The sequence below is a fragment of the Polyodon spathula genome, chromosome 5, assembly GCF_017654505.1.
Source record: "Polyodon spathula isolate WHYD16114869_AA chromosome 5, ASM1765450v1, whole genome shotgun sequence".
In the NCBI taxonomy this organism is placed as follows: Eukaryota; Metazoa; Chordata; class Actinopteri; order Acipenseriformes; family Polyodontidae; genus Polyodon; species Polyodon spathula.
Window position 1 is genome coordinate 26205052 of NC_054538.1, and position 25140 is coordinate 26230191.

General features: G+C 34.5%; 1 protein-coding gene across 1 annotated transcript in view; it reads left to right on the plus strand.

The window, feature by feature from the left end:
* Window positions 1–25140, plus strand: part of LOC121316386 (CUB and sushi domain-containing protein 1-like) — a 590542-nt gene that overhangs the window by 552026 nt on the left and 13376 nt on the right. The window contains exons 55-63 of the mRNA XM_041251464.1: window positions 446–640; window positions 2556–2729; window positions 5585–5758; window positions 6048–6221; window positions 14329–14517; window positions 15253–15426; window positions 15811–15993; window positions 20676–20852; window positions 22276–22455. Coding sequence (XP_041107398.1) covers window positions 446–640; window positions 2556–2729; window positions 5585–5758; window positions 6048–6221; window positions 14329–14517; window positions 15253–15426; window positions 15811–15993; window positions 20676–20852; window positions 22276–22455 — 1620 coding nt within the window. The remainder of the gene's footprint in view (window positions 1–445; window positions 641–2555; window positions 2730–5584; window positions 5759–6047; window positions 6222–14328; window positions 14518–15252; window positions 15427–15810; window positions 15994–20675; window positions 20853–22275; window positions 22456–25140) is intronic.

A 25140-nucleotide genomic window follows, 5' to 3' on the forward strand; every position in this document is an offset into this window, starting at 1 on the left:
GCCTTATCGCAGGGGTGTCAAACTCAGTTCCTAGAGGGCCACAGTGTCTTCTGGCTTTCGTTCCACCTAAACTCTCTGTTACTTTATTGGTCTAATTATTTGATTAACTGGACACATTTAACACTTCTCTTCAGGTCTCAAAATTTTTCATAGGTAGTGTACCTTGAATCAAGTGCATATAGAAAAGGAGCAATAGAATACTGTTTTATAATTGTTATTGTAACCAATTTCCATATTTTCTGTAATGGATAATTGTTGAAAAAAAAAAAAAAAAACTTGACAGTAATACCAGTAAAGAAAGATAAATTACTCCTGTTGAGCTAGTGTGAAATGTATTATTATTATTATTATTATGCACTGTTAGACATAAAAGAAGATTACAGATATTTCTGTTAAATAAAGGGTTGGAGAGAACTATTAACACTGAACTGTTCTTTGTTCACAGCTGTGCGATGTCCTAATATTGCAACCATGCTTTCTGAGCATGTAGTCTGGCATGTGATTTCTGGTTCATCGAATGAATATGGAGCGCAGGTTTTGCTAAGCTGCAGTCCTGGTTATTACTTGGAAGGAGGTAGAATCATGCTGTGCCTAGCTAATGGGACATGGAGAGGAAGTGAAGAAAAGCCAACTTGTAAATGTAAGGATCACATCTCATACTAGATTAAATGTATATTATATTATCCTGCAATGTCATTACCAACAGAGGAGAGTTTCATCAAACCAATTTAACACATACAAAGCACACACTCAACATGACAATTGTCGAAAAGACAAAGAAGATTATTGACTTTTACTTTAGACATAGTGTGTTCATATTTGCCCTAAATAAAATAGTTTGTTCATAATTAAGTCAACAGTCAAGTTTTTCATCACTGTTCAATCAGTCCACTTCATGTCATGCATGAGACAACCGTATATTGTATATTTCTGCTTTGTCACAAAATTATACCACAGACTCTAGGTTTGAACTATAGATAGTTAAGGAAATCTTCCATAAAAATAAAATAAATACATTAAAAAAATAATAATAATAATAATTTGACCAGGTTTTATATTGTGGTGTGTCAGGGGCATCACTTTAACTCACAAACACTTTTAAGCAGTATAACTATAGCATCAGTCCTGTACTTTGTAGTTCAGTGTTATCTTCCTGTAGAGTAAGGGGTAAAACTTCTCTAATAACGTATGTTCATGTAAATGGAATTCTAAGGTGCGCAGTGTCTATCTGAACTTGCAAGGTTAGAAATTAGTTTAATCCACAAGCACAATATCCAGTATTATCACTTAAGGCTAGATTCTCAAAGCATTTTACTCTAGGTTGTCATTAGCCAATACAATTCTAAAACAAATAAAAACAGGTTAAGACTATAAATAAATAAATAAATAAATAACAGCTGGTTTCATGGGTTCCAATTAGCACAAATCTCAGATTACATTAATTAAAAAATTGGATAGTCCAAGATTAGTGCTAATCCAGATCTGTGAAATCAGCTCTAAATGCCTTTTTATTTTATTTCTGGATTGTTAACCTTATTTGGTGTGTTTGTTTCTACAACTTTTTTTTTTTTTTTCAAAAATGAAGTTTACAACCAAGAAGAATACAAAAATGAAGAATACAACCAATACAGCCATCTGCAGGTTCATTCATTCTTTCATGTTATTTAAGTAGCTAAGAGTTTTGTTTGGAAAATGCAGAAGAAAGAAAATGTGTCAAGTATGCCATAAGGGAAATCCTCAGCTAGTTAAGTAAACTTTAAATACAAAGCTAGCCCCACTTTCAATAAAAACATTAAATTAGCTGATCTTGAATACATACTGAAACATATGTCTTAGTGCTGGTATTTTAGAGCCTATTTTTAATGTAAAATACCTTATTTCACTGAATGCTTTGGGGGAAACTAAATTATACAATTCCATATTACGCAGATAAAATGCATAACTATTAATCAATCGATCTGCAGCAAAGAGGAAAATACTCTGGTATACAATGAAAGTATAAAAATACTAAAATATGTAATGCACCCGTAAAACTCAAACCTCAACTAAACTTGCTGGATTTCATGACCTCATATTCATTTCTTAGACATTTCATATTCTTTGATAACACACCCCATCACATGCAGAAAACTATTGTAATTAGATACACACTTCTTGGGTGTTGTGAAAGCACACACCAGAAGTGGGACATACTACACAATGACGCAGACCCTGTCAAGTGTTATAGCTTGCTTACCCGTGCTTGACTGAAACTGAATGAAAAGCAAGGATCTTTCTACCTTACTGGGCTGATGTAAGTTGACATGAGTCCTTGTCTACATGCCAGAACAAGCTAGAATGGTAGCATGTTTTATGAACATTATTATAGGGAACACTCGCAAACTCATGTGATATTGAAAAATAATCTGAGAATTCTTGTATTGCCACTGCCCTGCACACGTGCAGTTTTAGTGGCTCGCGTAAGAGATAATTGTTGTAGTTTGCAGTCAAATGATTGTATGTTGGTATATTATACATGTTTATTGTTGAATATTAACTTTACCATTATATTGTAGTGATGTCATGTGGAGAGCTGTCTTCTCCACCAAATGGTAACAGAATTGGTACCCTAACCACATACGGAGCAACAGCAATCTTTACATGTAACACCGGCTACACACTTACAGGATTTCATGTACGCGAATGTCAAGCAAACGGATTGTGGAGCGGAACAGAAACTAGATGTCTAGGTAAAAATATAGTGATGTATTCAGTTCTTGTTTGTTATTACAGGGCTCTTATGTCTGTTTAAATTTACCCCTCAAAAAAATGTATCTTTTTTTTTTTTTTTTCTTCCCTTCTTGTTTGTTAGTTACAATCACAAATTGAGAATTAATTACATTAAGTTTAACTCTCAATTTAGTATCTTTTCCAGTAGGGTTTAGTCATACTGGAGTGGTACATCCCACAAACTGTGTCATCAGTAGTGTGACCACCTAGTATATATATATATATATATATATATATATATATATATATATATATATATATATATATATATATATATATATATATATGGCCAAAAGTTTTGCATCACCATGTAGAATTAACAAATTTTCCTTCATTAAGTCGAATGAAACCTGCTGAATAATGTTACATTAACATATTAAATTACATACCACTTTGTAGTTGTCCACATAACGAAAAAAACTGACAAAATTAAAATATTTGACATTTCATCAAACAAATACTGTACTATTATGGTTTCTGGTAGACTTTTTCAATATAATTTAGTAGTTTACATGATGTTAAATATCTAAATTATCTTCATATATATGTTTCAATCCTAAAATTCTAGCTGATGCAAAACTTTTAGCTATAGCTGTAGGTTCTTCAAATTCAGTTCTTTACTTGTACAATTAATTATTCAGTCATAATTCCCATTTAATTCCATTGTTAATGCATTTTTTATTGATGCTTTTGTCACTAGAAATCAATCTAAAATCACATAAATATGTATAAGGCCTTATGATTGAATACACCCCAAACACTCTGCTCTGGGTTATACAGTAGAATTAGTGACCATATTATCTCTAAATTCCATGAGGTATGAATAAATATATTATTATAATGTGATACCAATTTGATTCAAGCACTAAAACATTTTATACAAATAAAAACAAACTGTGACAAAGAGTGAGTCAGTGCTAAAGCCACAGATAAACTGAACCACTTGGCCCTTAACCCAAAACACAAATGGTTAAAATGCGCCCACTTTTGTGCATATCTGGCACTTTTGCACTTTATTTTGCTTCTAATATGTATGTAATGTCATGTTTAATTTATATTTCCAATACTTTACTGTGCTTTCATTTGCCATTACTGCACTAATACATGATGCCTTACTTTGATTATGGAATACCACAGTAAACCTCGGAATCCACAATAACGATGACTGCCAACCCACAGATCTCTACTATTGTCTCTTAATCATCCTGTTCAGTCTGCTGGTTTTGTGAACAACTTTTATTAATTGGCTTTTCTAAAACTCCTCAATATGTAAATTGAAGTGCTCTTGTCATTGCAGTTTCCCCTCCATTTTATAAAGCAGTGTATCTCACACCTTGATTACTCTAGGACCCTTGCGCTCTCCAAGTGAACACAGCTATCTCTCTTGCTTACCATTTTAATGTGTAATTGGTGTTTATTTTTCATTCAGAGTAGTCAAAAGATGGGCCACATTTATAAACCATCACAATAAATTCTCCCTACATGAACATATTGGTTTGACCCAAGGTCTGCACCATGGCTATCGTTAGCTAACAGTAAGAAAAAAAATAAAAAAAAATAAAACGTCTTTAAGTGATTGTGAACTTGGCAGGCGGTCAGGAGAGATGACTGTACGAAATATTAATGCCCAAATATTTTATTTTTAACTTAGATTAAGCAGTAGTAAATATATAAAAAAGTGGCACTTCAAAATCACACAAGCCTGATTTTACTTTAGTGAAAACATTGGCTACATTGTTTTCATTAAAAACGTCTAACTTAGTTGTGCTTTGCTGATATTAATGTTCAGCTTTCGTATTGAAACATGTACTTAAGGTATTAAAAATTTAAAGTCACATTTGTTTAGTAATAAACATTTAGGTATGTTATGTCCCCGAATGACTAAAATTTTTAGAAATAAATGCTGATTGATAAAAAAGGGTGACTCAGTATTTACCAATGTAGCTCACGATATACATGGTACTTCAATGTTTTATGTATTTATTTATTTTGTTGCCTAAGGATGCAGGAAATAGAAGTGCTGTCAGTGCGGCCCAACACAACTGTACTCTTGTTAACTTATGAGCAGTGTATGGTTGATCTGCACTGCCTGTAGTATTGCCATAAATCGGCTGTGTGAGGGTTGACATTTAGTGTTTCAACCAATTAGCATTAAGCATTGTCTTGCTATAGGGAGCATTTTCTTTCCAATGTCTGATGACAAAATGTGAAAAACTTTCTGTAGCATCCAGCACTACATTTAAAACAAAGCCGAGCAAGGAATGTTTTAACTGTTATCATACATATGTCAATATATCTATCAATAAACAAACCATATTATAATATTTTGTGTTTATTTAGCACTTCCCTTTAATAAGCTGCATGTTGGAATTATAGGTACTGTACAGCATTGTGCAGATCTGCCACTGGAACTGGCTCTGCCATTTGGTGCTACTTGTGTTTGTATTAAACAAATACTCAGTTAGTTAATATTCTATATTTTATGCTGAAATACCCGTTCAATTGTGTGGGTTTACTATTTCAAAAACAGTAAGTTAAAGAAGATTGAACAGTAAAAATTAGGTTTAGCTTCTTAGCATAAAACAATTTCACCTCACTTCACTCAGCATTTCTTCTTTACCTTTGCCCCCTATGATTAAACAGTTAGGCTCTCTCTCTCTCTCTCTCTCTCTCTCTCTCTCTCTCTCTCTCTCTCTCTCTCTCTCTCTCTCTCTCTCTCTCTCTCTCTCTCTCTCGGGCAGTTTGTCTGTGTGTTTAATTGCTTTCACAATTGAATGAGGCGAACCATGTGTATATATTTTGTTTTTATTTTTAGCCGGCCACTGTGGTTCTCCTGACCCAATCATTAATGGGCATATCAGTGGAGATGGATTCAGTTATCGTGACACAGTGGTCTATCAGTGCTACCTTGGCTTTAGACTTGTTGGTACTTCGGTAAGGATTTGCCTACAGGACCACAAGTGGTCAGGGCAAGCTCCAGTTTGTGTTCGTAAGTATTAGTCTCTTTTAATCCCTTATACAACTAGGGCCCATGTTTTGAAGTGAATGTACTAGAAAACCATTGAGAAAGTAGTAGCTGTTAATTTAGCATTCCCTTCAAAGGAAGATATTTTAATGTCCTCCTTTATTTATAGTTCCAGCTTTTTATGCAGTTGGCAACAGATAGGTTTTGTAAAAATACCCTATTGAAAAAATAAAGTGTACTGTTTGTCTTTGCTTCATTGTTTACAAAATGAAGTATATTTCTTTTATCATTAAACTCTTTTCTTTTTTTACAGCTATAACATGTGGTCACCCTGGCAACCCTACTCATGGCAGAACAAATGGAAGTGAGTTCAATTTGAATGACATTGTTAACTTTACCTGCAATACAGGGTATATTATGCAAGGTCCATCAAGAGCACAATGTCGGGCAAGTGGACAATGGAGCAACCCACTACCAACATGTAGAGGTATGTACTTGTTTATTTAATTATTTATTTTTAAACCTGTTTTTTTTGTTCTCTTCTTAAAGTCAATTTAGAATATTTGCTCAGATGCAGTGATTCTGTAATAATACAATTTCATAACAATGGGTGGTCAGTAAGGATAAAATGTACACTGCGGTAATATTTTTAAAGTTTGGAAAAAAAAAAATTCCATCAGCAGTAATTTGCTAGCTCCAAACTTTCATACTTTATATTTCATTCTTTATGTCGACTTTACATTTTCCTGGTCACCTACCACTTTCTATTGACCCTCAGACTAGCTAACTAACCTTTCTCAGCTACTCTTTCTAAACCTTCTATATCCAGATCTGCTTTTTCTCTTCTCCCAGCTCCTTTATAAACTACCACTGGGCTTTTTCCGTAAAAATGCTGCATTTGTTACACTGATAAATCATCAATATTAGACTACATGCAAGTCCAAGATTGTTGTGGTTTTTGGTCTATCCTGATACTAAAAAGTCTGATCAAAATGATTTGGTAGTATCTGATATTGAAGGCTTATCCAATGAAAAGGGTACGTTTCCATGGAATGGCCATATTGGTTAATGTCTACCAAATCCCATGTCACAAAATAAAAGCACCATTGAGTTACTAAGAACATATTCGCCTTCCACCATTACAGGGTAAATAGAGGACTTTTAAATGTTTCAACCTACTGTTTGTTATTAGTAATAAAGATCAGACCATGTTGCTTTCATAGGTTGTATTCAAACCAAGGAATTGTAACCTTTTGATCCATATCAAAGAGTATTTACTTCCTTATTGAGCCAAACATTACCCTTTTCTCAGTGAATACAATTAAGGATTTTAAACTACAGAAATAATCTGGAATGAATCAAGCATGTTTGGTTATTTAACGTGCTGGTCCTTGTCTGTTATATTCATATTGATTAAATCACCAGTGCCTAAACAGGATGCATCATGGTTGGCATTATTAGTTTCAATGTTACAATTCCAATCTACAATGTCAGTCTCTGGTGTAAACTAAATGTTGTATTAGCAGCAGAACTGAACGTTAACCCTATTGATTCTGGATGTGTCAGTTTTCTTTTTTCAAACCTGCTAGATGCCTAACATTTTAACATATTTCTACCTTGTTGTTGTCCCTCCCATGATTGAGCTATTATGCATATGGGATTCCAGTCATGAATGGCAAGGCAGATGGTCTGACAGTCTTTGATACAAATTTGGCGCTGTGGCGCTAGATTCTAGCCCCTGTGTACCTCATATACCTCCAGGAACATTACATTCTGCCACCAGTAGACATTTATTTTAATTTTGTATTTACTAGGAAACATAGATGATGATAGTTTCTCATTGGGTCCGGACTACTCACATGACCCACCCACACTCATCCACAAAACACTAAAAACTATTTGAAGAGCAGGACGAGAGGGGCTTGATTAGGGCGAGTTTGATAATTTAGCACCACTAGGGTCTCTGGTGCTAAACTTTCAAAACACCAATTTTCAAAACGATTAGCACCCCTGGATAGATGATTGATGGTAGCTACATGCTTGGCAGTTACATTTGTATCCCAGACAAATTAATTATGTTTCACAGGGAAGATGGGAAATGACAAAACAGATTTTGCTGAAGAATATAAACATCTTATAATTACTATACAGTAACTACAATATATGGGTTGACAGCTGATTAGGGGAATTAAAAGCACATGTGTTTTTACAGAGATAAAAAAAAAAAGTAATACTGTGTATTTATTTATTATTCATCTCCACCCATATTAACGGCAGTTACAAAAAAAAATGCTACCAAGCGCATCCAGTATTGCATTAAACTTGTAAATGGAGATGTCTTATTATGTGATTGATGTTAAAGATTATGAATAACTGTGTTGAAGGCTTGTTCATATGCTTAAAAGCTTGTCTCCATAATCCCTTTAATAGGTTTTGAATGAGTAGGTCTCAGTGCATGCTTCGGGCTATATTTCTAAGTTGACAGTACTGATGAGGTGTAAAGGATACCATTTAAAATTTCATTTTAAAAAATCACGGGGAGAATTGTCCCTTGTGCTATAGCAGTACTGCATTAATACAGTGTTGCTGTCTTGAAATTCGATATTTTTTTTTCCTTATGGAAAAAAAAAAAAAACATCAGTTTTAGCCTTTTACACTACATAATATAAATGTAATAAAAATGAACAGGTCTACATTTTTAACATGCATATAAAATGGGAAAAAAGCATGTGTAGTGCATACAGTAACTAATGTTAAATACTTGGTTGTGATTGGATATGCAAAGTTTCCTTTAGACATAAATACAATTCCTCTAAGGGAAAAATCATACATTTAGGAACATGACTGTGGAAATGATGTGGCCACACTACAATACATTCGTGTTAATAAATTCACCCTGCAGTAAGCCCTTTGTTTTCTTATTTTTTTTTTCAGTAACACCTTTTAAAGAGATATTTTAAATGTTCAGCTCTATTAGGACAGGGAGCCATGTTCTATGACCACCAAGTCTTTGTGTTAACTGTCCATGATGAAATAGCATGCTACCGAACAATACAATGTATGTGTAATGTAAAATATACATTATAATTATAATTAGGGCTCCTGTTTTTTGTTTATTCATTTTATTTTTTGTTGTTTATTTTGAGCTATTTTCAAGTTTTATGTAAATCGGGGCTTTCGTTTTTGATATACTGTATGAAAGCAATGCTTTTGGTTACTTGCCAAAATGCTTGAATGTTTTTTTTTTTTTTTTTTCTGTCAAAAGATGTATAGTAGTAACTCCACAGTACTTGCACACTTAGGTTGTACCTTCTTTCCTTTGCTATGTTACACAGTGGAATCCTTCTGGTCACAGGCGCATTCTTCTGGGGTGTTTGTGTGTAGGCATTTTGTTTACATTTCGCCACAATTTGCCATGTTTTAAATTTCTGTTTTAAATCCTCCGTATCTTAACTGTAGTACAGCTTTAAATCTTTCTAACAACCCTCCATTTCTAATTGTAATCTTGTTTTAAATCTCACAAACGGAGTCTCCAATAGAAATGTAGGAATGTACTATCACTCATTAGTTTGGGCGGGTTTAAAGTATTCAGAACAAATCAATGATAGATAGAAGGGAGGAAAGCGGGACTGAGAAATTATTTTTTTTTTATTTGTGGTAGGTTTTATTTTTTAATGAGAAAGGGGTGAAGTCAACATGAATTGATTAACCATTTCCACTCCTTTTCCAGTGGTTTCCGTGTTTATTGGCTGTCTACTGATTTAATTTTTGTATTAGGCGTGTTTTATTGTTTTTTTATCGGTTAGAACCGAAAATCAGAAGCTCTAATTATAATTTAGCATTTTAACAAGGACACACAAGACTTGCATCCAAAAATGATGGCATTCTACTGTTTGTTTTTTTCCATCACAGCAAATAAGAGTGACCAAGTGATTATGACCACCCTAGCAAATATGTTGTCTCCTTTATATACAAAAAGTACGCAAGAACGTTATCTGTGTATATCTTAGTTAATATTTCCATAGTTTAAAAAAAGTACTTTTTGGAAACTAAAATCGTTAACAGTGTGTGAGTCTCTTTAGTGTATTGTTTACTTTAAAAACTAAGCAAAAGGGCAGGTTTGTTGTATTTTAATATTTAAACTATGGCAGTATTTAGATCCACTGAATACCCTACACTGGGGGACATGTATCAAGATCGCTCAATGCAGTGCTAAATTGGCGGAGTATAAAGGCAAGCAAAACTGTACAGCAACAAAAGGAATAGAACTAAAAATGTTAATAAGTATCTTTCGCATTGAATCCTACTTTTTGCAATTTGAAAGAGTTGAGCAATCAGAGAACAGCTTTAATATGTGTAGTCCAGCAGGGTGAAACAATAATAATGACAGAGAAAACAATAATACTTGCCACTGAAAAAATGTCCAGGGCTTTATGATAATGGTCTTCACAATTATAAAGACACAGATTTGAAAGACAATACATGGGAGTCCATTTCAAAGGCATTGGATAAGCCTGGTATGTATGATTTATTGCCAAATACCGTCAGAGAAGACACTTATAATTTCCACATCATGTCTTGGTCATAGTTTTGTCAATAGCAATTTGTAATAGTTGTATAGATCTGGCAGTTGTCAAACCTGTCGCATCATCTCTGTGTCGCTTCTGGTGTGTATGGTCATGCTTCTGCGAAAGTATTTCATCGCCAATTTAAAAAATCGCATCACTTCTGGTGTGTGGATACCTTAAAGTATTGCTCTGCCGCGGCACAAATTTTACCCCATCCCAATTGTATTAAGTGGCCAAAAATTAATGAGGCACCGCGTAAGCTGGCACATTTAAATGTGTAAATGCACTGCGCCGGTGCTCTGAAATCTTCAAAATGGGCTACTGGTAACACAGATTAACAGACTAATCTGAAAAATGGCGCCTCCCCTTCAAATGGGCTCAATTAAACAATAGGTAGGTCATTTGGAGAGGCAATGGCCCATGCTGACCAAGTGTCTTGACTTTATATTATATAATTATTATAAGATGGATAAAACCAAGTATACTTAATGAAAAAGGATATAATGAACCAAGTTTATTGTACAACCAATACAAACAATTGAAAATAATGAAATAGCTGGTATCAAGCCATAATTTCATTCCGGGAGATCAAAAAGTGTAATGCAGACCCTAAATTCTCTCCACTCTCAGCACTCTCCCTCTGTTCTTGGGTTGTTCAAGAAGGTTAGGAGCCTGCACCCTCCGTCGTAAGAAATGCCCCTGAAAATTCACAATATCACAAATTTCACGGAAATCATGCATTTGACTGCTTACCTTGAAAAATATACATTCTATTTTCATTACAATATTTTACATTACTGTACTCTTCACCTCCCCTGTTGATATGTTGATTTCAACATAAGTAGAAGCAGCGCTGCAGTAGCTGTAAGCAGTCCGGCTCAATGCCGTGCATTTGGTTACTACGGCAACGGGATCAAACAAATACCGGCCTCATGACGGGTGAATTCCTCATACTGTACAATGACATTTCTACATATTATTAATGTACAGTGTGTACAAAGAAAAACACAAAAGGTTTGGTTTTGTCATTTCAGTCTTGCAGTTAGCGGGATTATAGGCAGCAAAAACAGGCTATTGGAATTACACAGTCATTTTAATTGTTGTGTCAACATAAGTTTTAAAGGTTTACAACACTCAAAAATATTGCTGAATTTTTCATTCAAAGTTGTTTTAAAAAGAATCTATGTTGTCTGCTTACTATTTTTTTTCAGTCAACACAGACCATTTTAAACAACTTGTTTCCTACCGAAGTTTTTTAAATTTTTAAAGATTTTTTCAATAGCAAATTGAGTTACAATGTACATTTTTAAAGCGTTGATTCAGTAGCCTGGCTAAATGTTAAAATGTTTCAGCCTTGGTTTTTGGTGAGGTTCTTGATGAACTATCAATGATAACACATATTAGGCTACTTACATCAGTAGAATGTAATGTAAATAGAAAATGTGTTTGTATTTTTATTTGTTTTTTGTTTTTTTAGTTTTTTTTATAAAACGGCGGTTTCTTGACATAGAGAGAATGTTTTGGCAGTGCTAACATGGCCTTAACATTAACATTGCCAGTGTCATGATACATACAGGGCAATTTTAAGGCTGATGAAAAACTCAGCACTTTGGCCTTAATGCCATCACAAATGCTTGATACATGTCCTCCATTATCTGTTTTTCATAGTAACATATCTATAAAGTTGTAAATTAACATTCATCCTTGCATAAAAATAAATAATTTCTCCAATAAAATTAAGAGATCACACTTCTATAGCAGGTGCCAAATTATCAAGGCTTTTTTTTCTTTTCTCTTGAGGTTGAATTGAGACTGCCAGAGCTCATTTTCTTGGCAGCTGTCACTGGGAGAAGGCAATCTGTTTTTTCCCCTCTGGACCTGATTTAAACTTTAGTTTTATCTGGTGAAGGGCAATGAGCTAATACTCCAGTTCAACTGACTGAGCCAGACAGGCATAGTGTTCTGTAGTGTTATTTTTAAACCTGATGATTTCTAGGAAAGAAAATGAAATAATGTATATATGCTTACTTTAATTGTTTGTTATGAATTCATTAGATGTTTCGGAAAGTATGTTCAGTGCATGGCATTTTTTACTTCCCATATTTTGCTGTTTAATACACATTTCTGGGATTAGGCAGGTAACATATAGTACTTCTCGTAGTAGATTGATGTGAATGCTTCTGAATAAAAATAAGCTTTGTCATCTGGATACATATATTCTATTGAGAAATTAATGTATACTAAAGTATTGTATATTAAATAATCTGCCGCAAGGATTAAGTGTCTCAGATCTGTCTCTGTGTTATAGATATTTCAGTAAAATTTACAACAGGGTTCAATCAAGAAACACAATTTTGGTACAGTTTTTTTTTTTTTTTTTTTTTTAATTTACTTTGGCAGTCCTAGCACAGACAAAAGAGACATAAAATATATTAAGGTTTGCATGAATGAGTCTGATCAGTGATCAATAAAGCATGTAACCAACTGATCACACAAGTTTTATAGCTGGTAATAAAAAATGACCTGTCTGAATGAAATACAACTTTATAGTAAAACTACTTTATATGTACAGTACATTATACCTTTAAATGGTTTTATGTGATGGGATGTGTAGCAATGATAATATGTCTTGAAGTTAACATTCATTATACTGTCGTTTTTTAGAATGCATTTGCTACTTATTTCTTATCAAATACTGAATCAAATTCAACTTACGGGGAGAGCACTATTAAAAAATCATTTAAAAACTGGATTTAACATTTTGAATGCTAAATATAATTTATGCCTTACCACCTGGCATGCCTAGTTCGAGAAATTTGCTAACAAATAAAATATTCCTATAGTCCAAATGAAAACGTTAACCGTTAAACTATCTTTCTGACAACTTATTTGCATTGCATATGCAGTAAAAGAAACAAGCCTGTCAAAAGCACTTGTTTTGATATGTTGTTGAGACATTTTGTAAATAAGATAGTGATCAAAATACAAAAATATATAATTATACTCAGTATTTGTCTGGAGTGTAACTTTACAGTATAATCGTAAATCTCGAAAAACTACTGACTTCTAAATCTTTTGTAGTCATTTTTGTTTTGTCATTACTTTAGTATAAATACATGTTAATTTGGATTCATATGTTGTTTTTTTCTGACTTTATGTGAACAAAAACACACAAAAACGCCTGTTTTCTCATTGGAAATAGTGATATTTTGAAATTTACCTGTCCTGGTCACGAAAGCAAAGTTTGTGGGGAATAATAGCCATTTTCTATACTTCTGAGGCATAAGCGATTAGGAAATAACACTTATTACCCAGGAACAAAAATGGTGTTACATAGTGTAATCGTCCTGACCATGCTCCAAGGGATATTCAAGGACTTTGATAGGTTTTTATACCCATCCCCTGATCTGTGCCTTTCAACAGCTTTGTCCCGGAGTTCTTTTGAAAGTGCCCTGGTGCTCATGGTTGGGTCTTTGCTTTGAAATGCACTACCCAGCAGAGGGAACCTACATGAGCTGCTGAATTTATCTTGAAATCATGTGAATCACTACAATTTAAAATAGGTGGAGGCCAATTAACTTGGTGTGTGATTTTGAAGGCAATTGATTACACCTGAGCTAATTTAGGATTGCTATTTGAAGTGGGGTGGACACTTACCCAACCAAGCTATTTCAGTTTTTATTTTTAATTAATTTTCTACAAATTTCTAGAATATTTGTTTTACTTGGAAGTTGTGGAGTATGATGTGTAGTTAAATGAAAAATAAGCATTTTCATTCCAGGCTATAAGGCAACAAATGGTGAAAAATTTGAAAGGGGGTGTAGACTTTCTATAGGCACTGTGTGTGTGTGTGTGTGTGTGTGTGTGTGTGTTACCATATATATAATATAGATATATATATATAATATATATCTATATATATTAATATAATATAGGGTATATGCTGTTGTTGAATTTCCTTTATTGATTTTTTAAGGTTTTTTGTCACACATAAAATGACTCATTAATTTTTTTTTTTTTTTTTAGTGGTAAACTGTTCAGATCCAGGGTTTGTGGAAAATGCCATTCGTCACAGGCAACCGAATTACTCTGAAAGTTTCAACTATAGAATCAATGTAATATATCACTGTAAACGAGGATTCTACCTGCTCGGCTCATCTGTACTGACCTGTCAAGCAAATGGCTTATGGGATAGATCTCTTCCTAAGTGCCTTTGTAAGTCAACCATGATGTCTACCTACACAAATTTGCAATCAGTATATAGACAACATATTTACTTTTGCCTATTTACTTATGACAATTTCCTAAATACTACTTATCTACAGTACTTTCCTATGTTGAACTAGCCCCCCCCCTCCCACTTTCCTGCTTACTTTCCTGCTAGTCTTTTCAGATGTATTTAATTAGGCAGTTACTGTAATTTTGAATACCTCATGTGTAGCTTGTATGACTAAGCAGGCTTGAGCGCACACTATACTCTGAAAATGGCAGTAATTCGAGTGTAAAATGCATAGAGTACAGGGTGGTTTTGAACTCAGTACTCCATGTTGTGATGCTGCTGCACAGCAATTAAACTTGACAGATGGAGGCACCAAATGATAGGCACCATAAGTCAAAAAGGGCCCTGTAGCTAATGCCTGTAAGTGCATTTGCAGTAACTGCTTATCATAGGCTTTGTATGTCTCGAAGAGGGATTCTATTATCAAAAGCATTACAGAAACAACTAAAATGCAGTTTTCAAAAATAGATGCAACATCCCTTGGCAGATGGCATCCTTGGCATCAAAAAATATAGTTTAAAAAAGTTTTCCCCTCACAATTTGACTTTATAATTACTGTTTACTGCACACAAATAACAGGCAAGATTGTTATACTTGTTACTTTGGACACCCTACCCATTCTTCTTTTGTTATTAGTGTACTCAGTTTGATTTTTTCTTCTTCCTTTAAAGCTATCTCATGTGGTAATCCTGGTAAACCACCTAATGCCATTTTGACTGGGAACAAGTTCACCTATGGAGCTGTGGTTTACTATTCTTGCAGTGGAATTAGAACTCTCATTGGAAATGCTACTCGTTTTTGTCAGGAGGATGGCCACTGGAGTGGATCACTTCCTGAATGTTCAGGTACAGTTCACAATATTATGCCAAGTTACCTAATTATCCATTGACTGTATCCTAAAAAAGAGTCCATGGAGTGCAGTATAACATAACAGAACATATCCTGTCTAGAGTGCATGAGTTTAGAGGATTTCAGATTGGCAAATCCAGGTCAACAGATTTCAGGTTGACTGAGATCAGGTTGATGATCTGCAATCAAATAACTCAGGAGGTTAATTCATGATGTGTCGTGATTGTTTTAGATGAGCAATCGTCTTCTCTTTTTACAAAAAAAGGCTTCAAAAACACAAACTGTTGTTCCAGACTACTGACATATGGCTAAAAAGCCAAAGTAGAAATAAGAAAAGTCACCTCAGTATTCTCAGTATTTTTTTGTTCATATGTACATAGGAGAAAGTCCTGGTGTCTGTGGTGACCCTGGTGTTCCAGCTCATGGTTCAAGGCTTGGTGATGAATTCAGGACAAAACACCTCCTGAGATTTTCCTGTGAAGCTGGGTACATTTTAAGAGAATCAGCAGAGCGAACATGTCTTCCAAATGGTTCCTGGAGTGGCACTCAGCCAGTTTGTGAAGGTAAACTTTATTTTCAAATTTAAAAAAGTTAAACAGATGGTGCCTTCACTCATCACATCGACATCGTGCGTAGCCTTACTATACTAGAACCTCTCAGACTTCGGTCACCTTCTGTGCCTGTCAGACTAGAATCTGAACTCAGTACAAAAATACAATACATAAGCTGGAATAATGATTATGCATCGACAAATGTTAACTTTCTTCTGTGATGCAGTTCTTTTTTTTTTTTTTATAGTATTGAGGAAAATCTATGATCTTTCCCAAACAACAACATTAGCTACTGGTGCTGAGAAATGACAGCTGCAGCTGCGCAAATTGCTTTACTATTATAATAAAGTACTGTACATGTAATATGTAAATCCCATGTAGTCGCTTATTCAACTATTATCAATTCATATTGTCATCTTATATATACAACTATACTTTTGTGGCAATATTTTATAAAGCTGTCAAAGCCTCAGTATACCGCTATGGCCAAAAGTTTTGCTTCACCTACAATTTTAGTATTGAGACATGATTTTGAAAGAAAAAAACTATTTGAACACAGTTTTTTTCCCACTGCGTTTTTGCTTTTTAATGACAGGCTTGTCAACAACATCTGCCATCATGACAAGTTGCGAGTAAAACTGGACGCGCAGGCGCACGCACCAAGAAAAACACATGACACATACCACATAATTTGAAGTGTTTTTTAAATCCCCAAAAGTAAAGACTAAAGCTAAGGTTTACAATTTTAGAAAAGCAAACTATGAAGGTATGAAACAGAGACTAACAGAAGTAGATTGGGGTAAAACAGAGAAAACACCCACAGAAGAAGGATGGTTGTTCTTCAAAAATGTAGTACTAGAGGCGCAAAACAATTATATCCCTAAAGTAGACAAATCTAAATGTAAAACTAAATTGCCAAAATGGTTTAATAGATCAATTAAAAAAAATATTCAGCGAAAAAAGGCACTTTACAGAGCATTAAAAAAGGACCAAAAAGAAAGTACGCAGAAAGAGTACACAGAACTGCAAACGCAAGTCAAAAAGGAAGTTAGAAAGGCCAAGAGAGAAATAGAAATAAACATTGCTAAGGGAGCTAAAACCAATTCCAAAATGTTTTTCCAATATTACAACAGCAAAGAACATTCAAAGAGGAGATTAAATGTTTAAGAGATACAAATGGCAAAATCGTAGAGGAAGAAAAAAAAATAGCAAATATGTTAAATGATTACTTTTCACAAGTTTTTACAAAGGAAGATACTGACAACATGCCCCACATGTCATCCAGTTCCTATCCAGTTTTAAATAACTTTAGCATAACTGAGGCAGAGGTGTTAAAGGGACTAGGAGCTCTTAAAATAAACAAATCCCCTGGGCCGGATGAGATCCTCCCAGTAGTACTCAAAGAAATGAAAGAAGTAATTTACAAACCGCTAACCAAGATCATGCAGCAGTCTCTTGACACAGGGGTGGTACCGACAGACTGGAAAATTGCAAACGTAATACCGATCCACAAAAAGGGAAACAAAACTGAACCAGGTAACTACAGACCAGTAAGCCTGACTTCTATTATATGCAAACTTATGGAAACTATAATAAGATCCAAAATGGAAAATTACCTATATGGTAACAGGGTACTGGGAGACAGTCAACATGGTTTTAGGAAAGGGAGATCGTGTCTAACTAACTTGCTTGATTTTTTTTTGAGGATGCAACCTTGATAATGGATAATTGCAAAGCATATGACATGGTTTATTTAGATTTCCAGAAAGCTTTTGACAAAGTCCCGCACAAAAGATTAATTCTCAAACTGAACGCAGTTGGGATTCAAGGAAACACATGTACATGGATTAGGGAGTGGTTAACATGTAGAAAACAGAAAGTACTGATTAGAGGAAAAACCTCAGAATGGAGTGTGGTAACCAGTGGTGTACCACAGGGATCAGTATTAGGTCCTCTGCTATTCCTAATCTACATTAATGATTTAGATTCTGGTATAGTAAGCAAACTTGTTAAATTTGCAGACGACACAAAAGTAGGAGGAGTGGCAAACACTGTTGCAGCAGCAAAGGTCATTCAAAATGATCTAGACAAGATTCAGAACTGGGCAGACACATGGCAAATGACATTTAATAGAGAAAAGTGTAAGGTACTGCACGCAGGAAATAAAAATGTACATTATAAATATCATATGGGAGATATTGAAATTGGAGAAGGAATCTATGAAAAAGACCTAGGAGTTTTTGTTGACTCAGAAATGTCTTCATCTAGACAATGTGGGGAAGCTATAAAAAAGGCTAACAAGGTGCTCGGATACATTGTGAAAAGTGTTGAATTTAAATCAAGGGAAGTAATGTTAAAACTGTACAATGCACTAGTAAGACCTCATCTTGAATATTATGTTCAGTTCTGGTCACCTCGCTATAAAAAAGATATTGCTGCTCTAGAAAGAGTGCAAAGAAGAGCGACCAGAATTATTCCGGGCTTAAAAGGCATGTCATATGCAGACAGGCTAAAAGAATTGAATCTGTTCAGTCTTGAACAAAGAAGACTACGTGGCGACCTAATTCAAGCATTCAAAATTCTAAAAGGTATTGACAGTGTCGACCCAAGGGACTTTTTCAGCCTGAAAAAAGAAACAAGGACCAGGGGTCACAAATGGAGTTTAGAAAAAGGGGCATTCAGAACAGAAAATAGGAGACACTTTTTTACACAGAGAATTGTGAGGGTCTGGAATCAACTCCCCAGTAATGTTGTTGAAGCTGACACCCTGGGATCCTTCAAGAAGCAGCTTGATGAGATTTTGGGATCAATAAGCTACTAACAACCAAACGAGCAAGATGGGCCGAATGGCCTTCTCTCGTTTGTAAACTTTCTTATGTTCTTATGTTCTTATGTGACTGCAGGTTAACGTGATTGGATAGCCGCATAGATGCAATGCAAACAACTCATTCAAACAACACGCCCTAAACTAGTAGAGTATGCTGTTGCACCACGAGACACTACAGCAGCCACGTATACGAAATTTCCTAATGAGTAAATAAAAATTTCACATTTTACGCCTGGGTTTTCAACATTTAGTCTTAAAATCAGGATAAATGGTGTCCCGACAGCACCTCGATCGGGACGTGGGACAAAGCCCCTAATATCGGGACAATCCCGATTTTATCGAGATGTCTGGTCACCCTACATGTGGGTGAGTTTCTCTACAGTGACAGGCAGAAGATCAAGACGGAGGATGAGTATCTATGCCCCACAGGCGCACAGGTTTTATTTACTGGAATAGCTCATGACACACTACTAACAATGGTAGCACACGGAAGACATACAATACACTGTATGAAAAGCAAAATAAAACACTGTACAAAAACTATCAAATAAAAAGGTGCCATGAAAACCGTGTGCTACTCATAATAAATGGAGGTCCTGCTTATACACCTTGTTATACTTTAAGGGAATCTACAATCACGGAATAAATCTTTAGTCTTGAAAATAAACAAACTCCAACTCCAGCTCACACCCATCCATCGGTGGTTTCGGTTTCTTCTTATGGCTCTAATCCTGGTTCACCCTCATGGCAATCAGAGGATTTCAGCAAGGTATTTTCGCTCTTTGCCCGGGTAGCATGGACAGTCTTCAGCCCATTGGTTATGGCTTTGCAGCAGCCCTGAGCTGAATAAACAGGACCTTTTTATACCTGATGCCCCGCTGGAACACACCTACCTGCTGATTAAGATCCCACAGCTGGCAATCGCACACAGCAGACAGGCTCTTCCAGGAGTGTCAGGTACTTAATTCCTTACATTCACTAATTACACATTTTACACAACACTATTTACAATATTTATACGCAAAACTCCACTGCCACACTAAGACATATTTATAAATCAATAAAAAGAGAATTAAGAAACATGTATGTTAGTGTTAAGCATCAATAACTATCTATAACAAAAACAGTGTGCCATATTTACAGCCCAACACTTCTTCTTAGATAATTGTGTCAGTAGGTATCTGTTCAAACAAAACATATTTAAAAAAATATTAGAAGGTTTTTCCTTGATGCAATTAAAGTGTAACTTCTTCCAATAAATATCAATAGATAATTTGTTTTCAAGAATTGTTTTGCTCAGTTTGTAGCTAAATTAATCAGGACAGCCAGCATTAGTTACACTAAACTAACAGATATTTTTTTGCCAATGGGGACAATGTGTATATTATATGAAAAAGAGACAGTAAGATTGTTCTAGCCATTTTAATGTAATTTTCACTGACTTAATTGTCAGTGAAAGGGCTTAAAAGCAACTAACACCCTGTCTCCACCTGTTAATGTTTTTTTTTTATTTTTATTATTATTATTATTATTATTATTATTATTATTATTATTATTATTATTATTATTATTATAAAGAGAAACATAATGTATATATTAAGAATCACAGAGTTCCTGCAATGCTTCCTGCTGTTTTCTCTTCCCTCTGTCCACCATTAATGTATATGGCAGCACCAGTGTTGCTGCAAGAGGGAGCAAGGACTGTAACTAATGTTTTGTCTCCCTCAGCCACTGGGATTGAGTTGAAAGTGATTTGAAATTGATCCAATGGGACTGGCAGCAGCCCCAGATTGAGATTGAGCTTTACAGGCTATATAAGGATAATTGTTACCCCCTTTGTTTGAATTAAACTGTCTCTTTTTTCCAGCTGTATCTTGTGGAAATCCTGGCACCCCAAGTTACGGGAAGATAGTGTTTAGTGACGGAATACTGTTCTCCAGTTCAGTCACTTATGCATGCTGGGAAGGGTATAAGACTTCAGGTCTCACTACTCGCCATTGTACTACCAATGGCACTTGGACTGGCAATCCACCAGACTGCACAGGTATGTCACAGTATTTGGTCAACCTAGTTAGGCTTGCAAAATGATTAGACCATATATAATAAAAGTGCAATAATTTTCTTTTTTTTGGTCTGAATACATCCCCATTGTAATTTTCTTGTTTTTTTGTCAGAATACATTAAATCAAACTAAATGAAACCAGATAAAAATGGTATTTACACAACACAAAATATATTTTACCTCATTTAACCTCAATTAGTGAGAATCAATTGATGGCAATCAAATAGCATTTTCTCTGATATCGTGATTAAGGGATAAAACACTCCTGGGTTTTTTTTTTGACAGCTGATCATTTTCCCTTCGGATAAAAAAGTTGTTGCTTTGACCCAAGGGAAATCAGCTACTTATTTACAGACATATGAGTTTTATTACAAATATTCACCTAGAGAATTAAATATCTTAAATTTTTACCAAAAAAGAAACAATGGATTTAATTGTAAATCTTAAAACAAATTCACCCTGTGATGAACATGGATGATCTTACTGGAAAGTTCCACATTAAGGGTTGTCCAAAATGATCATCAATTACAGCAAGCATACACAGCGTGCTCTTTTTCAAGACCCCATACCAAAAGCATACATAGAAATGCTGACATCAGAAGTAGGTCCTAGGTTCTCAAATTCTAATTACTCACCATAAGTGAAAATAAGCAATTTTGACTGGCTTACTGGACCCTATATTGTCCACAAATACGTAGGAATAGCAGAATTTGACCACCGGTTAAAAATGTGATGAGGAGTGAGGAGTGAATTCATATTCTCCACCAGTTTTCCCCACACCACCAACTCCAGTTTCTGAGATTCCGTCCCAAATTACACAGATCCATCACCATCTATTACTGTACAATAGCGCTTGTGCCTTTGTAACCCCCTGCCCTATTCAAATGACCTGCCATCAACTGCTGTAAAATGTGTACCTTGACTGAGTGATTAGTATCATGATAGAGTTAGTAAAGTTGCTGCTGTCACTGTAGCCATAAGCTAGTTGAGACTTATAGTTGGGCTCAGTCCACCATTCGGTACCTGACTAATATGGTGGTATATACCAGATGTGATAAATATCTCTTTTGCTTACATAGTGAGCTAACAGTAGTCTTCAAGTACACATGATGCATTTTCTAGTTATAGCAATTACGTTACAAGTGTATTGCATATTCATGTTTAAGGTTCTGAATTTCAATTTAAATTATGTTTTGTGTGTCTGACTTCCATGAAAAAAGTGCTATGAATTGAAAGCTTTGTGAAAGTGTATGGAAACATGCTTTGTTCTGTTATCACAGTACTACATGACTTAGAATGGCAGTGAAATGGAATGGTAGGAGTCCACTTGTACAATAAATGTACTGAAACACAAAAACCATAAAAACTTGTCCAAAAAATGAATTTTTCCTTTGTCTTCCTACAGTGATCACCTGTGAGGATCCAGGTGCATTAGCCAATGGCATTCAAATAGGAAATGACTTTTCCTTTAACAAGACTGTCCACTATCAGTGTCACCCAGGCTACAAAATGGAACCAACTGTCTCTTCCACTTTGCTGTGCACCAAAGATGGGTCTTGGAACCAGACTAAACCTGTTTGCAAAGGTTAGGTGCTCTTTATTGTATTTATGTATTGTAAATGTTTTTTTGAAGACTAGTATTAACCCTGTTTGAAATACTAACCTTACAGCAAAAATACAAGTATGAATTGATAATGTATTTTATATATTTTGTAATGATCTTTTTTTGTAGGAAAATGTTCTTAGATCAGCTGTTTTTATTATCTTATTAAATATATTAATTTGTATTTTTGTCATTCATCAAGCCACATTAGAACAGATTTATACTTAAATGTATTAGTACAGAACAGGTGTATAATAACAGTTTGGGAAATGTTATCATCACTAAATACAGTACAGGAATAAACCATACAGTTGTCAGGGCCATCTTTTTAAAAACTAAAATTATACACCCTAAAAAGTAACATGGAATTGTATTTAAAAAAAGAGATTAGGGAAAATGGGGGTCATGTGATGCACAGTGGCGGGAGGGCATGAGTTTGAAAAGCTTCCAATGAATTTAGTGATAAAAATATCAGTAGATATATGTAAACCTGTACATTACATTCACTGAGATGTCAGGAAAACAAAAGAAACAGCCAACTGAAGGCAAAAGCAGTACTACAGCAAAGGAAAGACAAAAAGCTGAGTCTTCTCAGCCAAAACTAAATGGAGTAGGTGAGTCAGAATGTTTCCCTTGCGATACCAATACCAGTGTTCTACAACAGTACCGTACAGTACCAGTGTTACATTAAAGTCACTTTATTGACACTGGGTAACTCACATACTGAGGTAAAAACTGCCATAGAAAACATACTAATAAGATGGAATTATTGCTATTAAAAGAGATTTGAAGACTGTTGAAGATTATACATTTTCTCCAGTACACAAGTCATTTTGTAGAATTGATATATTTTTAATATCTAAATCAATAACTAGGAATATTATAGATGCAAAGATTGAAAAAATTTCTGATCACACATCTATAAAAATTACATACTCAAACACTAAAAGAGAATATAAAATGTTTAATAACTCATTAAAAATGATAAAGAGTTTAAGGAATTTATTTATAGATAAAGAAATTAAAGAATTATTGGTTATTAACAGAACTCCAGTTATCTCCCCAAATATGTTATTGGATGCTCTGAAAGCTTTTATTAGGGGATGTATTAATTTTTATAGCACAGCAAGGAAGAGAAAACAACTTAAAGAAATACAGGATTCAAGGACTAAACTTAAAAGGGCTGAAAGGGATTTTCAAAAACATTATACCTCTCTGATTAAATGTACATTTAAACTAAATAATCGTTTAACTGCTATAGAACAGTTTAAATTAATCCGAACAGGAAGAACCACGAATTAGGTGAGAAACCAGGAAAAATATTGGCTTATACATTTGAAAAAATACAAGAAAAGTTAATTATTTCAGCAATTAAAACACAAGATGGGACAGTATCATTAAACCCCTCGGTCATAAATGAGACTTTTAAAAACTTCTATCAAGTTTTATATACTTCCCAAAACAAAGTTGTAAAAGAAATATGATTTTTTAGGAGATATTAAACTAAACAAATTATATCCCCAAGATAAATCTTTTTTTTTTTTTTTTGGATGAACCAAATACCTTGGATGAAATGAAAACTGCAATTGCTAATTAACCAGCGGTAAATCATTAGGAGAACATAGGTTTTCCAATGAATATTTTAAGCTAAATATAGATACCTTAGCTTTTGGTTTACTGGACATGTATAACTACACATTTAAATCTAAAGAGTTAATGAAATTACTATATAATGCACATAGATTATTGTCCAATTTCTTTACTCAGTAATGACTGCAGAATTATAACCAAAATATTGTCTAGTAGAAAGTTATTATAAAATTATCCACCCAGATCAGACTGGTTTTCTTAAAGGTAGACACTTATCAGACAACATCAGAAACCTTATCAAAGTAATGCTACAGGCAAAACAAGATCCATCTCCTTCTGTTGCATGATCCCTCGATGCAGAAAAAGCATTTGATACATTAGAATGGCCCTATTTACTTATTGGATTGGAAGAGATTGGGTTTGGCTGTTCATTCCAGTCTTGGATTCAAATTCTATAAAAATAACCTATTACTTCTGTATCTACTGGTTTTAAAGTTTCTTAATCGTTCTCAGTTATGAAAGGAGTTAGACAAGTGTTACCTTTATCCCCTCTTCTTTTTATTATAGCTCTAGAACCTCTCGCCGCAGCCAAGGGATTAAAAGAAAATCGTTTCATCAAAAAATGTATATGCAGATGACATTTTACTAACTCTTAAAAATCCAACCACATACATTCCCTATCTAATGAATGTAATTTGACAAATTAAGTACAATTTCAGGTTATAAAATAAACTGACATAAATGACCCTCTCAATAAATTGCTTTAAATCAAAATTAAAATTTAGACAAAAAATAAATAATCATAGATATCTAGGTATTATAGTCCACAGTAAGTTTACACATATGCTGCATGTCTCCAACCATTAATTCAGAAACTTAAAATGAAACTAGAAATATGGAACAAACTCCCTTTTACGGTGTCCATTTTAGGACATCCTCAGACCTCACTCCTCCTCCTGTCAATCCTCACCCTTCCTCGACTCAATCCTCACCCCTCCTCAACTCAATCCTCACCCCTCCTCAACTCAATCATCAGACATCAGACCTCACCCCTCCTTGATTCAATCCTCACCCCAA